This window comes from Propithecus coquereli, unplaced genomic scaffold (assembly GCF_000956105.1).
Source record: "Propithecus coquereli isolate 6110/MARCELLA unplaced genomic scaffold, Pcoq_1.0 Scaffold193, whole genome shotgun sequence".
In the NCBI taxonomy this organism is placed as follows: domain Eukaryota; kingdom Metazoa; phylum Chordata; class Mammalia; order Primates; family Indriidae; genus Propithecus; species Propithecus coquereli.
In genome coordinates, this window is record NW_012144190.1 from 2,708,209 (window position 1) to 2,723,808 (window position 15,600).

A 15,600-nucleotide genomic window follows, 5' to 3' on the forward strand; every position below is an offset into this window, starting at 1 on the left:
AACTCCCACTCCCATGAGCCTCTGGGATACCCCAAACTCCTGCTCCCATGAGCCTCTGGGATACCTCAAATTCCTGCTCACATGAACCTCTGGGGTACCCTAAACTCCTGCTCCCATGAGTGGGGTACCCTAAACTCCTGCTCCCATGAGCTTCTGGGGACTCCAAACTCCTGCTCCCGCGAGCCTTTGAAGAGCACAGACCTTCATGTTGCAGAACTGAGAGTCTTACCAGGGCTGGGATGGGAGATTGAGGAGGCCACGAGACCCCGAATACAATACTCGGCAGGACCAGGACCCCACGAGATGGCTTGAACGAACATCCCTCCAACCCTCCCGTCCACAGGGGAACCTGACATAACTTCTTCCACACCCCCAGATCACCGGGCCCCTGGGACAACTCACGTGGGCCCTGTTTCAGGCCCAGCCGGCAGGGCTGAGGGCACAACGAGGCCAAACGAATCATAGTTCAGGTTCTTGGAAAGGTAGGACAGCCGGGCAGGGGTCCCTGAGGGCCGCAGGTACTCATACAGCCCCTGTGTGAGGGACAGTGTCAGGAGGAAGCAAGGTGGGCACCAGGTGGGTTGCAAGCGTCAAGGGGTACGGGTGGGGATGCGAGGGGGTGCACTCACATCCGGGCCCCCATGCCAGGACGACCCGCTCTCCTTGCAGCCCCCTGTGGGCACTGCAGGGTCTCTGAGGCCGTGGCTGTTGATCCAGACTGTGCCCACCCGGAGCCTGTGAGGCGAGATGGAGACATCAGGGAGAGGAAAACAGAAAGGAGGGGAGGCGAGCAAAAGACGGGGGAGACAGACCCAGGAGAAGGGAGATGGGGGACACTGAGACGGAGGGAAAGAGTGGCAGCTCCGGCTGTGCCCACAGGCCATCCCTTGTGCCCCAGCGGCACCGACTGACCCGTAGCCCAGCTCCAGCGCCTGCCCCAGCCTCTCGCTCCACACGCTGGCGCTGCCCCCCCGGGGCGTCCCGTTGGCCAAGGCCAGTGCCTCCTTGGCTGTGCGGAAAGGGGAAGCCACGACCACAGGCCATGGCACCTGCAAGGCGTGACGGGAGCTCAGTGGGCCTGGCCAGCTCCTCCCTCCAGTACCCTGCCCGTCAGGGGATGAGCCTGCAGCAGTCAGCAGCCCCCAGGCCCAGGTCACACGGTCACCGTCACTCCAGGGGCTTCTGTGGGTCTGGTGGTGCTGCCCCCCGCTGGCTGAGGATGGCTGGATGGACTAGGACCCTGGGGACCCTTAGGGGCTCACCTCCGCCTGGGCACACGGGGAGGCTGGGGGCAGGTCGGAGACCAAGGTTGGGGGATAGAATGGGCTGTCTAAGGGCACATCGCCAGCCTGGAACACCTAGGGAGGGAGAGAACTAGATCTAGAAGTCCCCCTCCAGTCCCCTTCTACTTGGACCCAGGAGTCCAGGCTCCCAGCCTCTCCTCCCTCAGACCCAATAATCCCTGCTTCCGCCCCACCCCCCAGACCTACAAATTGGAGGCCCCTGTCCCCTCCTCCCTCAGACCCAGGAGGGAGGCCTCTAGGCCCCTCCTTTGCCGTCACCCCAGAGACTCCGCCCCCTGGCTCACCTGTGCACCCTGGCTCTGGGCCTCACGCACATAGCGCTGGGCCAGGTCACGAGCAGCAGCCCCCCGGGCCCCCATGTCCACGGCCCCGTCCAGCCCTCGGCCACACCGCAGCCGTCCCATCCGTGCCTGGAGCCGCCTCATGGCTTCCTCCCACACAGACTCCTGGACCAGGAGCCTGAGGCCCCCCTGTTAGGAAAAAGCTCATCAGGGTGGGCAAACTCAGGGCCAAGGTGGGGAAGACAGGTCCCCGCAGAGGGCTGAGGCTCAGGGACGGAGGAGGGTCATGAAGTGGCCGAGGACCAAACCCAGGGTAGAATGTGGAGTCACAGAAAGTTGGTAACTTGAAGAATGAAGATAAAGATTGGAAAACCAGGGACATGGACACTCAGGAAAAAAAAAAAAAAAAACAGAGTCCCAAAAAACAAGGGACATAGAGCCCTAGATTGTGCAAGGCCAAGAGAGCAAGGACACGGAGATTTAGAAACTCGAGGTGAGGATTCCTGGACATGCAATGAGTAAAGCAGAGTTTTAGGACCCAGAGAACTGAAAATTAAAACGAAAGGAGACTCAGAACACCCCAAGGTCTGGAGACAGCCACGGGCAACCCCCAGGATGAGGGGACACAAGCGCACGGGTCTCACCGGGCTTCGGTCGGACCAGGCTGCGTCCACCACGCCCTCCACGGCTGAGTCCACGTCCGCAGCGTCGCTCAGCAGCAGCAGCGCCTCCGCCCCCAGGGCCAGGCCCAGCTCGGCCCCCTCCCCCGCCAGGGCCCGCCGAAGGGCACGTCCTTCCTGAGGGACCCCCTCCCAGATTCAGCTGCTGGAGGAGCCACTGGGACCCCAGCTGTGTCCCGCCCCACTCCCAGCCCTGAAGATACCTCAAGGGCTCCACAGAAGGCCACCTTCTGGACTCCAGGCTGGGAGGCCAGGACGGGCCCCAGGGAGGCAGGGCCACTGATCACGTTGATTATTCCTGGGAATGGGCCTAGCTCCCCTGCCAGCTGGGCCAGGAGGAGGGGTGTCGGGGAGGCCGGGGGCACAAGGGCCACCACAGTGCAGCCTGGGGAAGGGGGGCAGCTCGAGGACCCAGGAGTCAGGCCCCCAGGCCCCCCTCCCTCAGACCCAGGGGTCCGGGTCCCCAGCCCCTTCTCCCTCAGACCCAGGGGTCCAGGCTCCCTTGACCCCTCCTTCCTTAGACCTACAGGTCTGGGCCCCCTCGCCCTGGTCCCTCCTCCCTCAGACCCAGGGATCCGGGTCCGCAGCCCCTCCTTTCTCAGATCCAAGAGTTGGGCCCCAGCCCTTCATTTACCCACAGCCAGGGCGGGGCAAATCCTCCACATCATCTCAAGGAAGGAGAACGTGGATGGCAGGATGAGGCCAATTACTCCTGCGTGGAAAACAATGAGGTGACTGGGGCTGGCACTGCTGGGTCTTGCAGGAGGAGGGGGCTGGAGGCTGGGACTGTAGGTTCTCACCCATGGGCTCCCAGCCTGCCAGTGCCTCCTCCTGGGTGTGTGCCTGGACCGCATGGTAGTGCAGCAGCTGCTGGGCCAGCTGGACATCCCCATCTCGAACCTCTCGAACGGCCCGCCCAGTAACCAAGGATTCCAGGGTCCACAGCAGCCGCTGGTGCTTCTGGATCACCTTGGCCAGCCTGAGGATAAAGCAAGGGGATGGTCAGATCCCAATGCCCAATGCCTGGTAAGAGTCCTGGACTGTACCCATACACCTGGACTACAATCCCCATGAACCCCTGTGGCATCCCCACCACTTACCAGGGGGCAAAGGGCACTGAAGATTTATGGGAAGTGTAGTTTCCTCAGGGAAACATAAACCCTGAGGATGCTGTGTAAGGGTCGTGGCCATTGGTAAACCCCCAAAGATGCTGGGAAATTGAGTCTTAGCTCTGATCTCAATTGCATTTTGGGAAATGGAATCTTTGTCTCCAGCTGCTCCCGAAGCAGCTAGAAAATGGGTTTTGGAGCTTCACTAGCCCCAGGGAATTGCTGAGAAATGGAGCCCCATAGGCCCCAAGGATATTCTGGGAAATAGAGGCTTTGTCACTGTGAGTCCCTGTGAATAGTGGGAATTGGGTGTTTTGGCCCCTACTGCATACTGGGAATATGAGCCTTACCTGCCAATTAATTTAGTGGCTCTTGGGAAACAGTCTTTGTTTTCATAGTGTCAAGTGGATGCTGGGGACGAAGTCCCTCCCCACCGCCCGCCCACAGCTCGGCTGCATCACCTAGTCAGGTGCTGGGCCCGGGCGGCCCCAGGGAGTTGGCTCCAGCTCTCAAATGCTGTCCTGGCTGCTTCTGCGGCTGCAGCCACATCCTCGGCCTGTGCCTGCAGACAGCTGGCCAAGTTCTCTCCTGGGGAGAAAAGTGGGGGCCCACGTCAGAACTGCAGGAGCCTGGGAGCGGCCTCAGTAGTAAAGTTGGTCCCCAGTCCCACTCCAGGTCTCAGTTTTGTCACTGATCTTTGCGCTGATTGCCTCCACGGGCAAGGAAGGGATTTTTGTGGACAGCAACTGTGAAAAGCCGCTGTAGGGATTAGGAATCACAACTGGGATGACAGTTATCAGGAGGAACCAGAAATCTTAGCCCCCTCCCAGTACCACCTGCTCCCTGCCCTCAGGGCCCCCAGCAAAGGGAATGGTGTGGCTGGTGGGTGGGGCTAAAGGGCATAGATGTCTCCCCTCCCCCAGTGACTGGGGGACATCTCCTACCTGTGGTGGGGTCCTGGCACGGCACTGAATTCCTGTGTTCTGGCTTTGACCACTTCCCACTTACATAGTGGCCCAAGAGCCGGTCCTGGGTGTCCAGCCAGGCCTGGGGGTGGAGGAGGCAGTTTGGAAGAGAGTCTGGGAAGAGCTGGGGCAGCTCAATCCCTACCCAGCATCCCCTGGGAGGGAACGTCTGTCCCCTTTTGCCCCATCAACAAATTCTTTTCTTCCTATTGTCTTAAAAAAAAAAGTGGTAAAATACACACAATGTAAAAGTCACCATTTTAGCCATTTTAAAGTGTACAATTCAGTGGTATTTAGTGCATTCACAGTGTCATGCAACCATCACCACTATGCAGTTCTAGGACATTTGCATCACATCAAAAGGAAACTAAGCAGTCACTACCCACTCTCCCTTCCTCCCAGGCCCTGGCAACCACTCATCTGCTTTCAGTCTCTATGGATCTGCCTGTTCTGGATAATTCATATGAAGATGGTCATATAATATGTGATCTTTCTGTGACTGGCTTCTTTCACTTAGCACAATGTTTACAGGGTCCATCCACACTGTAGCACACATCAGAACTTCATTTCTTTTCATGTCTGAGAAATATTTCATTGCATAGACCTACCACATTGTGTTTACGCATTCATGCGTTGGCGGGCATTTGGGGTATTTCTGCCTTTGGCCATTGTGAGTACTGCTGCTATGAGTACTCACATGCAAAATTTTCTTCGGACATATGTTTTCATTTCTTTTGGGGTCTATACCTAGGAGTGCAATTACTGGATTATATGGTAACTCTTTGTGTAACTTACTGCTGTTTCCTACAGTAGCTGCACCATTTTACATTCCCGCCAGCAACACATGGGGGATGTCTCATTGACTTTTAAACACGGAGAATATCAACAAAAGAGTAATGAAACCCGACTGTGCGCGGTGGCTCAATCCTGTAATCCTAGCACTTCGAGAGGTCAAGGCAGGAGGATCGCTTGAGGCCAGGAGTTTTGAGACCAGCCTGAACAACGTATCGAGAACCTGTTTCTACAAAAAAATAGAAAAATTAGTGGCATGGTGGTGCGTGCCTATAGTCCTAGCTACTCAGGAGGCTGAGGCAGGAAGATCGCTTGAGTCCAGGACTTTGAGGTTGCAGTGAGTTATGATGATGACACGGCACTCCAGCCAGGGCAATAGAGTGAGACCCTGTCTCAAAAAAAATAAAGATGAGTGAAACCTTTTTCCTACATGGAGAAATGGTGAAATGACCACAGGTTAAGTTTCTATTTCCCTGAAAACCTGACATAATTCACTTGTGTTATTAAGCGACATTGAGTGCAGATTGGTCCGTGACCTGGACTGGGAAGGCTGAAGATGCACCACAAACACCCAGCAGGGGCTGGGCGTGGTGGCTCAGGCTTGTAATCCTAGCACTCTGGGAGGCCGAGGTGGGAGGATCCCTTGAGGTCAGGAGTTCGTGACCAGCCTGAGCAAGAGCGAAACCCTGTCTCTACTAAAAGTAGAAAAAATTAGCCAGGCATGGTGGTGTGTGCCTGTCTTCCGAGCTACTCAGGAAGCTGAGAGGATCCCTTGAGGTCAGGAGTTCGAGACCAGCCTGAGCAAGAGCGAGACCCTGTCTCTACTAAAAGTAGAAAAAATTAGCCAGGCATGGTGGTGTGTGCCTGTCTTCCGAGCTAGAGGATCCCTTGAGCCCGGGAATTCCAGACCAGCCTGAGCAACAGCAAGACTTTGTCTCTTAAAAAAAAAAAAAAAAAAAAAGGGCGTAGGGCTCTACGTTGTCATAACTGCGCATGTCCCTGGCCAGCACCCTGGAAGCAATGCCCATGAGACTATTTCTAGTGGTAACTTTTTCTTGGGATGTGGGGCTTCTAAGCTAGGGGGCTCCCACACCCACCCATGTGATCTTGTTCTCTCCTATCTCAGCTGTCATCACTTGGGGGAGCAGTGGGGATCTCCACAGAAGACAGAGGCCTAATGCTGCCTTGCCAGGTGCAGCCTAAATAGGCTGTGACACGTCTAAGTGAGTCCAAGGCATGGTGCACACATGTCACAGAGGGGTAGCCCGTGGTGGAGTCCTTGGAGTTAGGGGCCAGGTCAGCTCTGGGACTTCCCTGATGTGCACCCTTAGCCAGGGATTTATATACTAAGTGCCTCTGCCGAGCCATCTGGAATTTGGGGCTAATCATAGTCTCTCCCTACGTCACAGGGCTGTGGTGAGGATTCAATGAATCAATGCAGATCACATGCTCAGAGCAGCACTCCTATAAAACTTGCTATTAATTTAATTGCATCGCACCCCCACATCTGCTCCACGTTTCCTTTTCTCCCTGGTCATGTCTCCTCTGTTGCTAAACTCGAGGCATATTTTCCACTTTCTCCTTCAGATTCTCTTAGCATCCCTGACGCCATATTTTCCCTTCCCCGCCAACTAGCCCTTCTCATTTCTCTTTAAAGCAAAAAGGTCACTCAGAAGTTTCAAACTCAAATGCTCACAGGGAAAGAGATATTTTTGAAATAGGGATACTAGAACATGAAATGGACATTAGATATTAAAGAATGACTGTTCATGTTAAGTGCGATAACAACATGGTAGTTCTGTAATAAAATAGGTCACTTTCTGTTGTAATCCCAGCACTCTGAGAGGCTGAGGAGGCAGAAGGAGGATTGCTGGAGGCCAGTTCAGGACCAGCCTGGCAACATAGTGAGACCCCCGTCTCTACAAAAAATAAAAAAAATTATTGGGGTGTGGTGGCACATGCCTGTAGTCCCAGCTACTGGGGAGGCTGAGGCAAGAGGATTGCCTGAGCCCAGGTAGGCATTCAAGGTTGCAGTGAGCTATGATTGCACCACTGTACTCCAGCCTGGGCGACAGACTGAGACTCTGTCTCTAAAAAAAAAAAAAAAAGAAAGGATTTAAATATTTATGAGAAAATAATATGACATCTGGGATTTGTTTAAATTACCCCCTCAAAAAAATAAAAAAAAAGAAAAGAGGGGAAATAACATTGAACCAAATGTTGATGATTGTTGATGGCTATTTGGGAGTTCATAATAAACATGAATGACTCTGTGGAAGTTGGAAAAATTTCCTCCAAAAGAAAAACAAAACCCCAAAAGTATGTCCACAGGGTCCTGGCAGGCCATTTACGCATGAGAACAGGCCTGGTGGAGACTGGGAGCCTAAGAACAGACAGTCACTATTGGTTCCAGATGATTTTTGTCAGGGAATTCAAGCCAAAGGTTGTCAGATGTTGGAATTTTCTTTGCAAGAGAAGCTGGATGTTTACATGGTATCAATCCAGTAATTCATATTTTCAAAAATAAAGTTCAGGCCAAAGAAAACATGTTTGTTGGTTGAGTCCGGCCCGTAGGCTGTAAAGTTGAGAATTTTGCTGGTGGGGAAGAGTCCATGGGTCTGGAATTCAGGGGCTCGAGTCCAAATCTCAGCTTCACTTCTCTTTTTATTTTTATTTTTTAGAGACACGATTTTGCTGCTGCCCAGGCTGGAGTACAGTGGTGTGATCATAGCTCACAGCAACCTCAAACTCCTGAGCCCAAGTGATCCTCCTGCCTCAGCCTTCCAAGTAGCTAGGACTATAAGTGCACACTACCATGCCAGCTAATTTTTAAATTTTTTTTTGTAGAGTAGTGGTCTGGCTATGTTGCCCAGGCTGGTCTTGAACTCCTGGCCTCAAGTGATCCTCCTGCCTCCTCGGCCTCCCAAAGTGCTGGGATTACAGGTGTGAGCCACTGTGCCGGGCCAGCTTGACTTCTTTTAAAGTGTATGGATGGTGGGCAAATGACCTACCTCTTCAAGCTTTTTTGTGCTATCACTAAAATAATGACAATAATTCCTCTCAGTTTGGGGGATTAAATGACATCGTGCCATGGGGGCTGGCACATAGAAGGCATCCAATAAATATAAGCTATTATCACATTATTGCTATTTTAGGACATTTCATCTCTAATCACCCTCCAAGTATAAGAATTCTCTGTACTTTGTCTCAAAACCTTTTATCTGAGTCTGCAATATATCTCTAGTCACTCCCACAAGTTCAATTGTCTTTCCACATTGGCGACTCCCAGGTCTCTGTCTCCAGCTCAACAGTTGGTTCTGAGGCACAGGCCCAAGTGGCATTTGACTACTGTACACTGCTATGACTGTCCACAGGTCTCTCACACTCTCACCATGTCACTATTGAGCTTGGTGTCTTTCCTCCAATGCTCCTACCGGGTTTATTATGCAGGGACAACCACCCCGTCACAGACCCAGACCCCAGCGCCAGTCCTTGCCCTCTCAGTCCCCCAAACCCTATTCCCTATGCCCTCCTCTCCAACTGCACAGCCTACGCCAGGCTCCAGCCTCAGCTCCTTCCACTCGGACCACTGCACTCGCCTCCACTCCTGCCCTTCCCTTCAAAGAACCCTAACTCCTTGTGCTGGGCGCTGGAGGACCCTGGGGGATCAGGAGAGGCCCATGAGGGAATTCTGAGAGGCTCTGGGGAATGACAGAAAATTCAAGGCGCCCTACTTATCAACAGGAACCCCAAGAGTGTTCCAGGGGCCCCTGTGGGGCCATGGGAGTCCTCGGGAGGTTCTGAGGAGCCCGGAGGGATCAGGGGAGCCTCATGAGGATTATAGGGGGTCCTGAAGAATCCTGGAGATTCTCTGGGGCATTGAGAGCCAGAGGAATCACGGGAGCCCCACGGGGTATTCGGAGGGGCCGTTAAGAAATTATGGGAAGTCCTGATGCATTCTGGGGTTCTGAAAGTTCCCATGAGATCACATGAGCCTCACAAGTTTTGAAGGCCCTGAGGAATCACGGGGACTGCGCGGAAGCTCTGAAGGTCTCCGGGTGATCAAGTCCCCCGATAGGAATTGTGAGTCCCGGGGGATCCCGGGAGGGTCTGAGGGGCTCTGAGGAATCAATCACAAGGGTCATTTGGAGCGTTCTCAGGCATCACAGAAACATCCCGGGGAGTTCAAGACCGAGGAGCAAAAGAACTACTAGGGATGATGTGGTTAACAGGCAGCAGCCGCCAAGGCTCCAGAAAACGTCCCGGAGGGCCGGGTCCTACGGTTGGCGGGAGTCTCGAGAGCTGAGCGGGTCGGAGTTGCCGAGCCGCCGCGGTGGATGACGGGAGTCCCCGCGCAAAACTGGCCCCCCCCCAGCCTGGGGAAGGGAGCGGGTAGCACCGGCCAGGCAGGCTCTCACCAGTGCGCATGCGTGGCTCTCTGGCGCGGGTCCGTACTCCAGCGTCGTGAAGATCTCGCGCGCGCGGGGCCCTGCACGCGTCGCAGCCATCGCCCGCCTGGACCGCTTTCCACGGAGGACTTCGGGGCACTCTGCCCAAGGGAACCGTGAGGTCCAAAGGGTGACACCGCCCCCTCCAGCCCTCAAAGGGCGGGACCAACGAGAAGGGGGCGGGGCCACGGTAACTATAGCGCGTGCCCCCGCCCACTCCCCAGGTTTGGGACGAGAAGAACCCACCCAGAGGCTCGCTCTGAGAAATGTCATTCGGAGCATGCGTACTCCTCAAAACGGGGAGGAAGGGGAGACCCGAAAAGTGTGGGTTCCGAATTGAGAAGGTTGGACGTATTGGTGTGTCTTCCCATTACATAATATCGGGGACAGGAAGTGCACCTTTTAGTCAGAATTATATTTACTGGGAATCCGGATCTAGATTTGGGATGAAGTGATAGTTCAAAGACAAGGGAGTTGGGAGGAAAAAGCGAGTCTTTTAGGATGGACATCGAGATTAAGGTTTTGAAAGCGTGAAGTGTGGCAGCCCCGACTGCACAGTAACCTGGCCTGCAGTGGTTGTCTGAAAAGAACGGAAGTGTGGCTTTATGGACATAGGAAGTGTGGCATTTCGGAATCGGGCTAAGGATTTAGTTTTGATTGGTTGAGAGGAGGAGGCGTGGCTTGTCGGTAACGCGTTGCCGGCTTGTGAACGAGCGTTGGGGTACGCGGAAGGGTGGCCTACTCTAGTGCCATGGTTACACAGCGACCGGAAGTGTGGCTTTCATTTACATATTGGGCACGTAGGACAGAGGGTGCTTCTAGTAATATTGATTCCCAACGGATTTGACGAGAGTGTCTGATCTGGAATGGAATTGTCGTCTCAGCCTAGAGTCTTAGGTTTTTGAACAGAATAGAGGGTATCGGAGTCGATCGAGGACTAGAAGCAGGCACCAGAGTTCGGATCCCGGCAAAGTTCCCTACGTCGAGGGTACTGAGGACGCCTACGTCTCTTTCCCTAGGCCATGGCGAACTCGCAGCTGCTGGCACCGGAGTTAAGCGAGGCAGAGACGATAGGTGCTGAGACGGCGCGATTCGAGGAGCTGCTGCTGCAGGTGCAAAGTGACCGGACTCCGGGATCCTTGGGTATTCGGGGAATTTGCGGGGGTGCTCAAAAACGGGACTACAGTTCCCAGAATGCACTAGGGCGCCAGCAAGGCTTACAGGAATTGTAGTTTCTTGGCTCCAAGTTTTCTAGGCTCTGAAAGAAATGGGAATGGGGTTGGGCTCCTCAAAGAAGGAAGGGGACCTAGACTGTCTAATTTCTCTCGTTATGTATGTATTCTCATACATAAGAATTGCCTTCAAAAGTTTGAGGAACCCCTTAAAGGGGGTCTGATAGCACAGACTCTAAACTTGGAGGTGGTTTTCCTTCACCCAGGCTTCCAAGGAGCTCCAGCAAGCCCAGACAACCAGACCAGAATCTACACAAATCCAACCTCAGCCTGGTGAGAAAGACAGAAACCCAGAGAGAGAGGGATAGAGTCCCAGACGGAGGGGGCGTGGAGACCGGGGGAAGCGGACAGAGAGAGAGGAGGAAGGAAAGAGACAGAATAATGGGGTATAAAGGCCTGGGGGGGGGTGGGATAAACAGATACCCACAGTCACCCAGGGACAGTAATCCAAAGAGAAGAGGCGGAGGACAGAGAGCAAGAGTGGCTAGGGGGACAGATTCAAAGATAGGAAGAAGGTCAGGGGTCACAGGGGAGGGGAACAGACCCAGAAAGAGGGGGATAGAGACCCAAAGACAGGGGGACAGACCAAAAGAGGGAAAGGGACAGGGACTGGAGAGGATGGGTGGAGTCTGAGACTTGTGTAGAGACAGATGGTCAAGACAAACTCACTCCCACCAGGTTTCTGCATAAAGACCAACTCATCGGAAGGCAAGGTTTTCATCAACATCTGTCACTCTGCCTCCATCCCTCCTCCAGCTGACGTGACCGAGGATGAGCTTCTTCAAATGCTGGAGGAGGACCAAGCTGGGTTTCGCATCCCCATGAGTCTGGGAGAGCCTCATGCCGAACTGGATGCAAGTCAGTGCCCTAAGAGGACCCTGGAGTCTAGCCCCCTAGGTCCCTTCTTCCCTGGAACCCAAGAATCTAGGGCCGAAGACCCTTTTCCCTCAAGTCTTGGAAATCTGGCCCCCTGACGTGATCCTTTTCTCTGTGGTTTATCCCTTGCCTCCTGGGCACCCGGCACCTGGGCAGTCCTGGTTCTGCCACCTGGCCAGGCTAGCACTTCTCCGTGGCCCACTCCAGCTCAGGGGAGGCCTGGCAGAGTGCTTGGTGAGCGTTGCCTGATGCGGCTTTAGTCCTGGGCTGGCTCTCTCTCATCCCGGTTATCTCCTTTGCTCTTTCTTCCTGTCCCCATCTCTGCCTTGTCTCACCTTCTCACCTCTGTCCAAATTTCTGTCTCTGTTTCCTTTTTTTTTTCATTCATTTCACATGTGCCTCTTGAAGGCTCCTGGGACCAAGCTTTAGGCAGTACCCTGGGGAACAAGGACCTACCAAACCTGAATCCCACTCTTCAGAAACTTCTTGTCACCGGTGGGGCTGAAGGAGACTGGTGCAGTTTCAATATGGATTCGTGCTGCCCAGCGCAGCCCCAGGGGGCTCTCCACCCACACGGAGGGGTCAGGGAAGGCTTCCTGGACAAGATGTCGGATAAGAGTGGAAGGAACAGGAAGAGTTCATCAGGCAAAGACAGAGAAGAGGGTTCTAGGCAGAAGGGACCCAGGGGCCCAAAGCCAGGAGAGAATGATTGGATCAGGTTGGCTAGTAATCAAGGGTCGCTAGAGGAGAAAGAAACTTTTCTCCAGAGGTGGGAGGGGCAAACCACAGCGGCCCCCCAACACCAGGTTGAGGGACTCAGACCTTCGTTTGGGGGCGCCAGGGAGCCGAGGAGAGCTGTGAGCAGGCCAGGGATGGGGTCATCTCTAGTGACCTTGTAGGGATGGACCGAAGAAGGAGAGACTGGAGGCTGCGGAGGAGGCTGGTCTGAGAGTCCAGAGTGGAAAGTGAGTGTGTCGAGCTCTCACTTCCTTAATATCTCTGGGTCTCTGGTTCTTGTAGCTGCTGGCCCTGAATGTTTTTTTCCTGGTCCGTGTCTGGGCTGGGGGTTCTCACCCCCTTTCTCTCCCCGCAGAAGGCCAGGGCTGCACCGCCTACGACGTAGCTGTCAACAGCGACTTCTACCGGAGGATGCAGGTTGGGGCGGGGCTGTGGGTGAGACCTGGGCAAGGGTCTCTTCCGCCACACCCTAGCCCCACCGCCTCGATTCTTCCTCTCTCCTAGAACAGCGATTTCTTGCGGGAGCTCGTGGTCACCATTGCCAGGGAGGGCCTTGAGGACAAATACAGCCTGCAGCTGAATCCGGGTGAGGGACGGGGCCTGGGCCGTTGGGAAGGAGTGGAGCCAGATACGGTTTGGGGGCCACCTCAGGAGACGTGGCATAGCTTGGGCTGGGATTTTCTCAGCTCCTGTTCTGGAGGCTGCGATTCCAGTGAGGGGGTGGAGCTTCCCAAAGTGAGGGGGCGGGGCCAGGCTTGGGATTCCAGACAAGGGGCGGAGTCTGGACAACCTGGCAGAGGCGGAGCTAGGAGCATCTTGAGGGGCGGATTTTACTGGGGCATATCACGGAAGGGCGGGGCTACGGTGGGCGGGCTTCCTGGAGCCAAGCTTGGGGATGTGGTTAGGCCCTGGGCGTCCAGGGAGGGGCGGAGTCTGTCTTGGGAGGCTCTTGGCTGTGCAAGACCTCCTGAGAGAGCAAAGGGAACCTTGACCTCTGTGATCTTTGACTCAGAATGGCGCATGTTGAAGAACCGAACTTTCCTGGGCTCCATCTCCCAGCAGAACATCCGCTCCCAGCAGCGTCCTCAGATCCAGGAGCTGGGGAACCTGGACACGCCCGACTCCAGGAGACATGAGGAAGGGTGAGCCTTCAGTGGATCCCCTAATGTCTAATGTCTCCCCAACGATCTTCTGAATCCCTCCCTCGACCCTTCCTCCCCACGCTGGGAGATGCCCTGGGGCCTTCGGAACCCAGGGAGGGAAGAAAGAGAACTGGTGACTGGGAAGGTGTCCTGGGGCAGTAGGCTTGGTTGGAGAGAGAAAGGGAACAGCATGCCAGGCACAGGCAACGAACGACCTGGCAGCTGTCCTCGGTTCTGACCCTTGCTCCTCCTCAGCCCCGAGAAGCCTCACCTGAACCTCTGGCTGGAAGCCCCTGACCTTCTGTTGGCCGAAATTGACCTCCCCAAACTGGTGAGTGCGCGGTCGACTGGAGCAGGAGAGTGAGGTCTGGAATGGCCAGGGCCTGTCTCTGAGGGAGAGTGACGAGGGGCTGTTGCCAGACCTGTGTAAGCTGCCTCCTCTGTCCTACGGGTCCACAGGGCCACCCTGTGGTGCTGTCCTAAGGATGCCCAAGGGATTGTAAGCGCTCACTCATTGAGACTTGTAATTACTGTTCTCTACCTTTTTCCTGAGAGATTAGACCCTTTAATATAGTTTTCCCAGCATGTGAGGCTACTATGCCTGGTCCATGTTATTATCGTACTGTTGCTGGGCAGGGTGGGCTGATTCCATCACATCCCCAGGACAGAGCACTGGGGCTGTCGCTGGAGATCGGGGAGAACCGCCTGGTGATGCGGGGCCCCCAGCAGCTGTATCACCTGGATGCCTACATCCCCCTGCGGGTCAACTCTGATGAGAGCAGGGCAGCCTTCCACCGGAAGAGAAAGGTACCTGGTGGAAGCGGAAGGGAAGTGGGGGGCCTGGACTCCTGGGTCAGGGCTGGGGACTGGACTTCTGAGTCCTGAGTCCTCCTTCTCTTTCTTCTGTCTCCTTAGCAATTGATGGTGGCCATGCCCCTTCTGTCTGTGCCTTCCTGACCAGGTTGTCTCCCTATGCTTTCAGATGTGGAGAACAGGCCGGTGGCTTCCCTAAAATTGAAATAAAAGATTTTTGCCTTTGTTCTGTTTTTGGCTAGTGGTATGTGGGGAGTGGGAAGGAAGAGGGACATTGGGCTGTGGACCTAGAGTCCCATAGAGGTCACTGCCCCAGCTCAGGCCTCCTCCTTTCCCACTGGATCCTCCAGTCTTTCCCCTCGTTAGTCCTCCCCAGGGCCTCAGAGCTGACCTCTTCTCCATTCACTGCCCCCCTGTGGCTCCCCAGCACCCCCGGGAGAAGGCCCGAGGCCCGCAGCCTGGCTCTCAAGGCTCTATGTGGTCTGGCCGCCTCATTCCCCCTTTGACCTCTTCCTCTCACTGGGGTCCGATCATGTTGAACGGTGTCCTGACCACACCCATTTTTTCACATCTCTTAGTTTCTGCTGTTCCTTCTACTTAGTTCCTCATCTCCAGTACATCTACCCAGGACATTTCTAAATGTCTTCAGCTCTCGTGCAGTGGGTGCCCTCTTGAGGGGCTGCTTCCTGAGCCTTTTGGTGATGTGATCCCTAGGCTCGCCCTGTGACAAACTGCCCAGTCCTGGAAACCTGCTTCGTATCACGATCCCACCAAACTCCCTGTAGGGTCTCGGACCAGCAGGCTTTCGCCACCCGGCTGTGCAAGTGCTGTTTCCTCTGCTGGGTGTACTCTCCCCACTCTCCTCCCACCTCTACCACCACCCCCATTCCTTTTATCAAACTTTCCCTGGAAAACTTTTCAAACTTCATACTTTCTCTGATCTTCCCTGGCTGAGTTAGATCCCCCTCTGGTGGTCCCCAGTACCCGGTGTTACTCCCATTATAGCTACGTCTCCTGTAGCCGGGGGACGCCTGGAAATGGGAGCAACTCAAATATTTCCTGAGTTAATGAGTGATGGTCCACACCTTCCCCTTCTTTAGTGAGTATATGGGGGAATCTCAGCGGTAAATATTGAAAGAACAGCGAGCAGGCCAGTGTGGAACGGAGTGAATTGGGAGGGAGAAGGAGAGTGGATGGTGACGAGGTCAGAAAGGTAGAGG

General features: G+C 54.8%; 2 protein-coding genes across 3 annotated transcripts in view; one reads left to right on the forward strand and one right to left on the reverse strand.

Annotated features, from left to right (window-relative positions):
- Positions 1 to 9,762, reverse strand: part of ALDH16A1 (aldehyde dehydrogenase 16 family, member A1) — a 15,055-nt gene extending 5,293 nt beyond the window's left edge. Inside the window, exons 1-12 of the mRNA XM_012643048.1 lie at positions 9,550 to 9,762; positions 4,319 to 4,421; positions 3,836 to 3,962; positions 3,066 to 3,244; positions 2,900 to 2,977; positions 2,469 to 2,650; positions 2,230 to 2,382; positions 1,589 to 1,774; positions 1,263 to 1,358; positions 913 to 1,049; positions 630 to 735; positions 403 to 533 (exon numbers count right to left, since the gene is read on the reverse strand). Of these exons, the coding sequence (XP_012498502.1) occupies positions 403 to 533; positions 630 to 735; positions 913 to 1,049; positions 1,263 to 1,358; positions 1,589 to 1,774; positions 2,230 to 2,382; positions 2,469 to 2,650; positions 2,900 to 2,977; positions 3,066 to 3,244; positions 3,836 to 3,962; positions 4,319 to 4,421; positions 9,550 to 9,639 (1,568 nt within the window). The 5' untranslated portion in view covers positions 9,640 to 9,762. The remainder of the gene's footprint in view (positions 1 to 402; positions 534 to 629; positions 736 to 912; positions 1,050 to 1,262; positions 1,359 to 1,588; positions 1,775 to 2,229; positions 2,383 to 2,468; positions 2,651 to 2,899; positions 2,978 to 3,065; positions 3,245 to 3,835; positions 3,963 to 4,318; positions 4,422 to 9,549) is intronic.
- PIH1D1 (PIH1 domain containing 1) lies at positions 9,720 to 14,606 on the forward strand. Of its 2 annotated transcripts, none has more exons than XM_012643046.1 (10): positions 9,720 to 9,769; positions 10,599 to 10,691; positions 11,018 to 11,084; positions 11,490 to 11,669; positions 12,781 to 12,842; positions 12,930 to 13,011; positions 13,438 to 13,567; positions 13,823 to 13,898; positions 14,231 to 14,374; positions 14,483 to 14,606. In XM_012643046.1, exons 2-10 carry the CDS (start codon positions 10,602 to 10,604, stop codon positions 14,522 to 14,524), a joined length of 873 nt encoding a protein of 290 aa, XP_012498500.1. In that variant the 5' UTR covers positions 9,720 to 9,769; positions 10,599 to 10,601; the 3' UTR covers positions 14,525 to 14,606. The 2 variants fall into 2 exon arrangements, with proteins under 2 accessions (XP_012498500.1, XP_012498501.1); XM_012643047.1 differs by lacking the exon at positions 9,720 to 9,769 and adding an exon at positions 9,885 to 9,936.
- The last annotated feature ends 994 nt before the right edge of the window (positions 14,607 to 15,600 follow it).

Excerpts from the sequence above, each read along its gene's own strand:
- PIH1D1 (XM_012643046.1), top strand. The coding sequence starts at position 10,602 with ATGGCGAACTCGCAGCTGCTGGCACCGGAGTTAAGCGAGGCAGAGACG. Across the intron at positions 13,568-13,822 it reads TCCAGGAGACATGAGGAAGG|CCCCGAGAAGCCTCACCTGA; the intron begins GTGAGCCTTCAG and ends GCTCCTCCTCAG. Across the intron at positions 14,375-14,482 it reads CCTTCCACCGGAAGAGAAAG|CAATTGATGGTGGCCATGCC; the intron begins GTACCTGGTGGA and ends CTGTCTCCTTAG.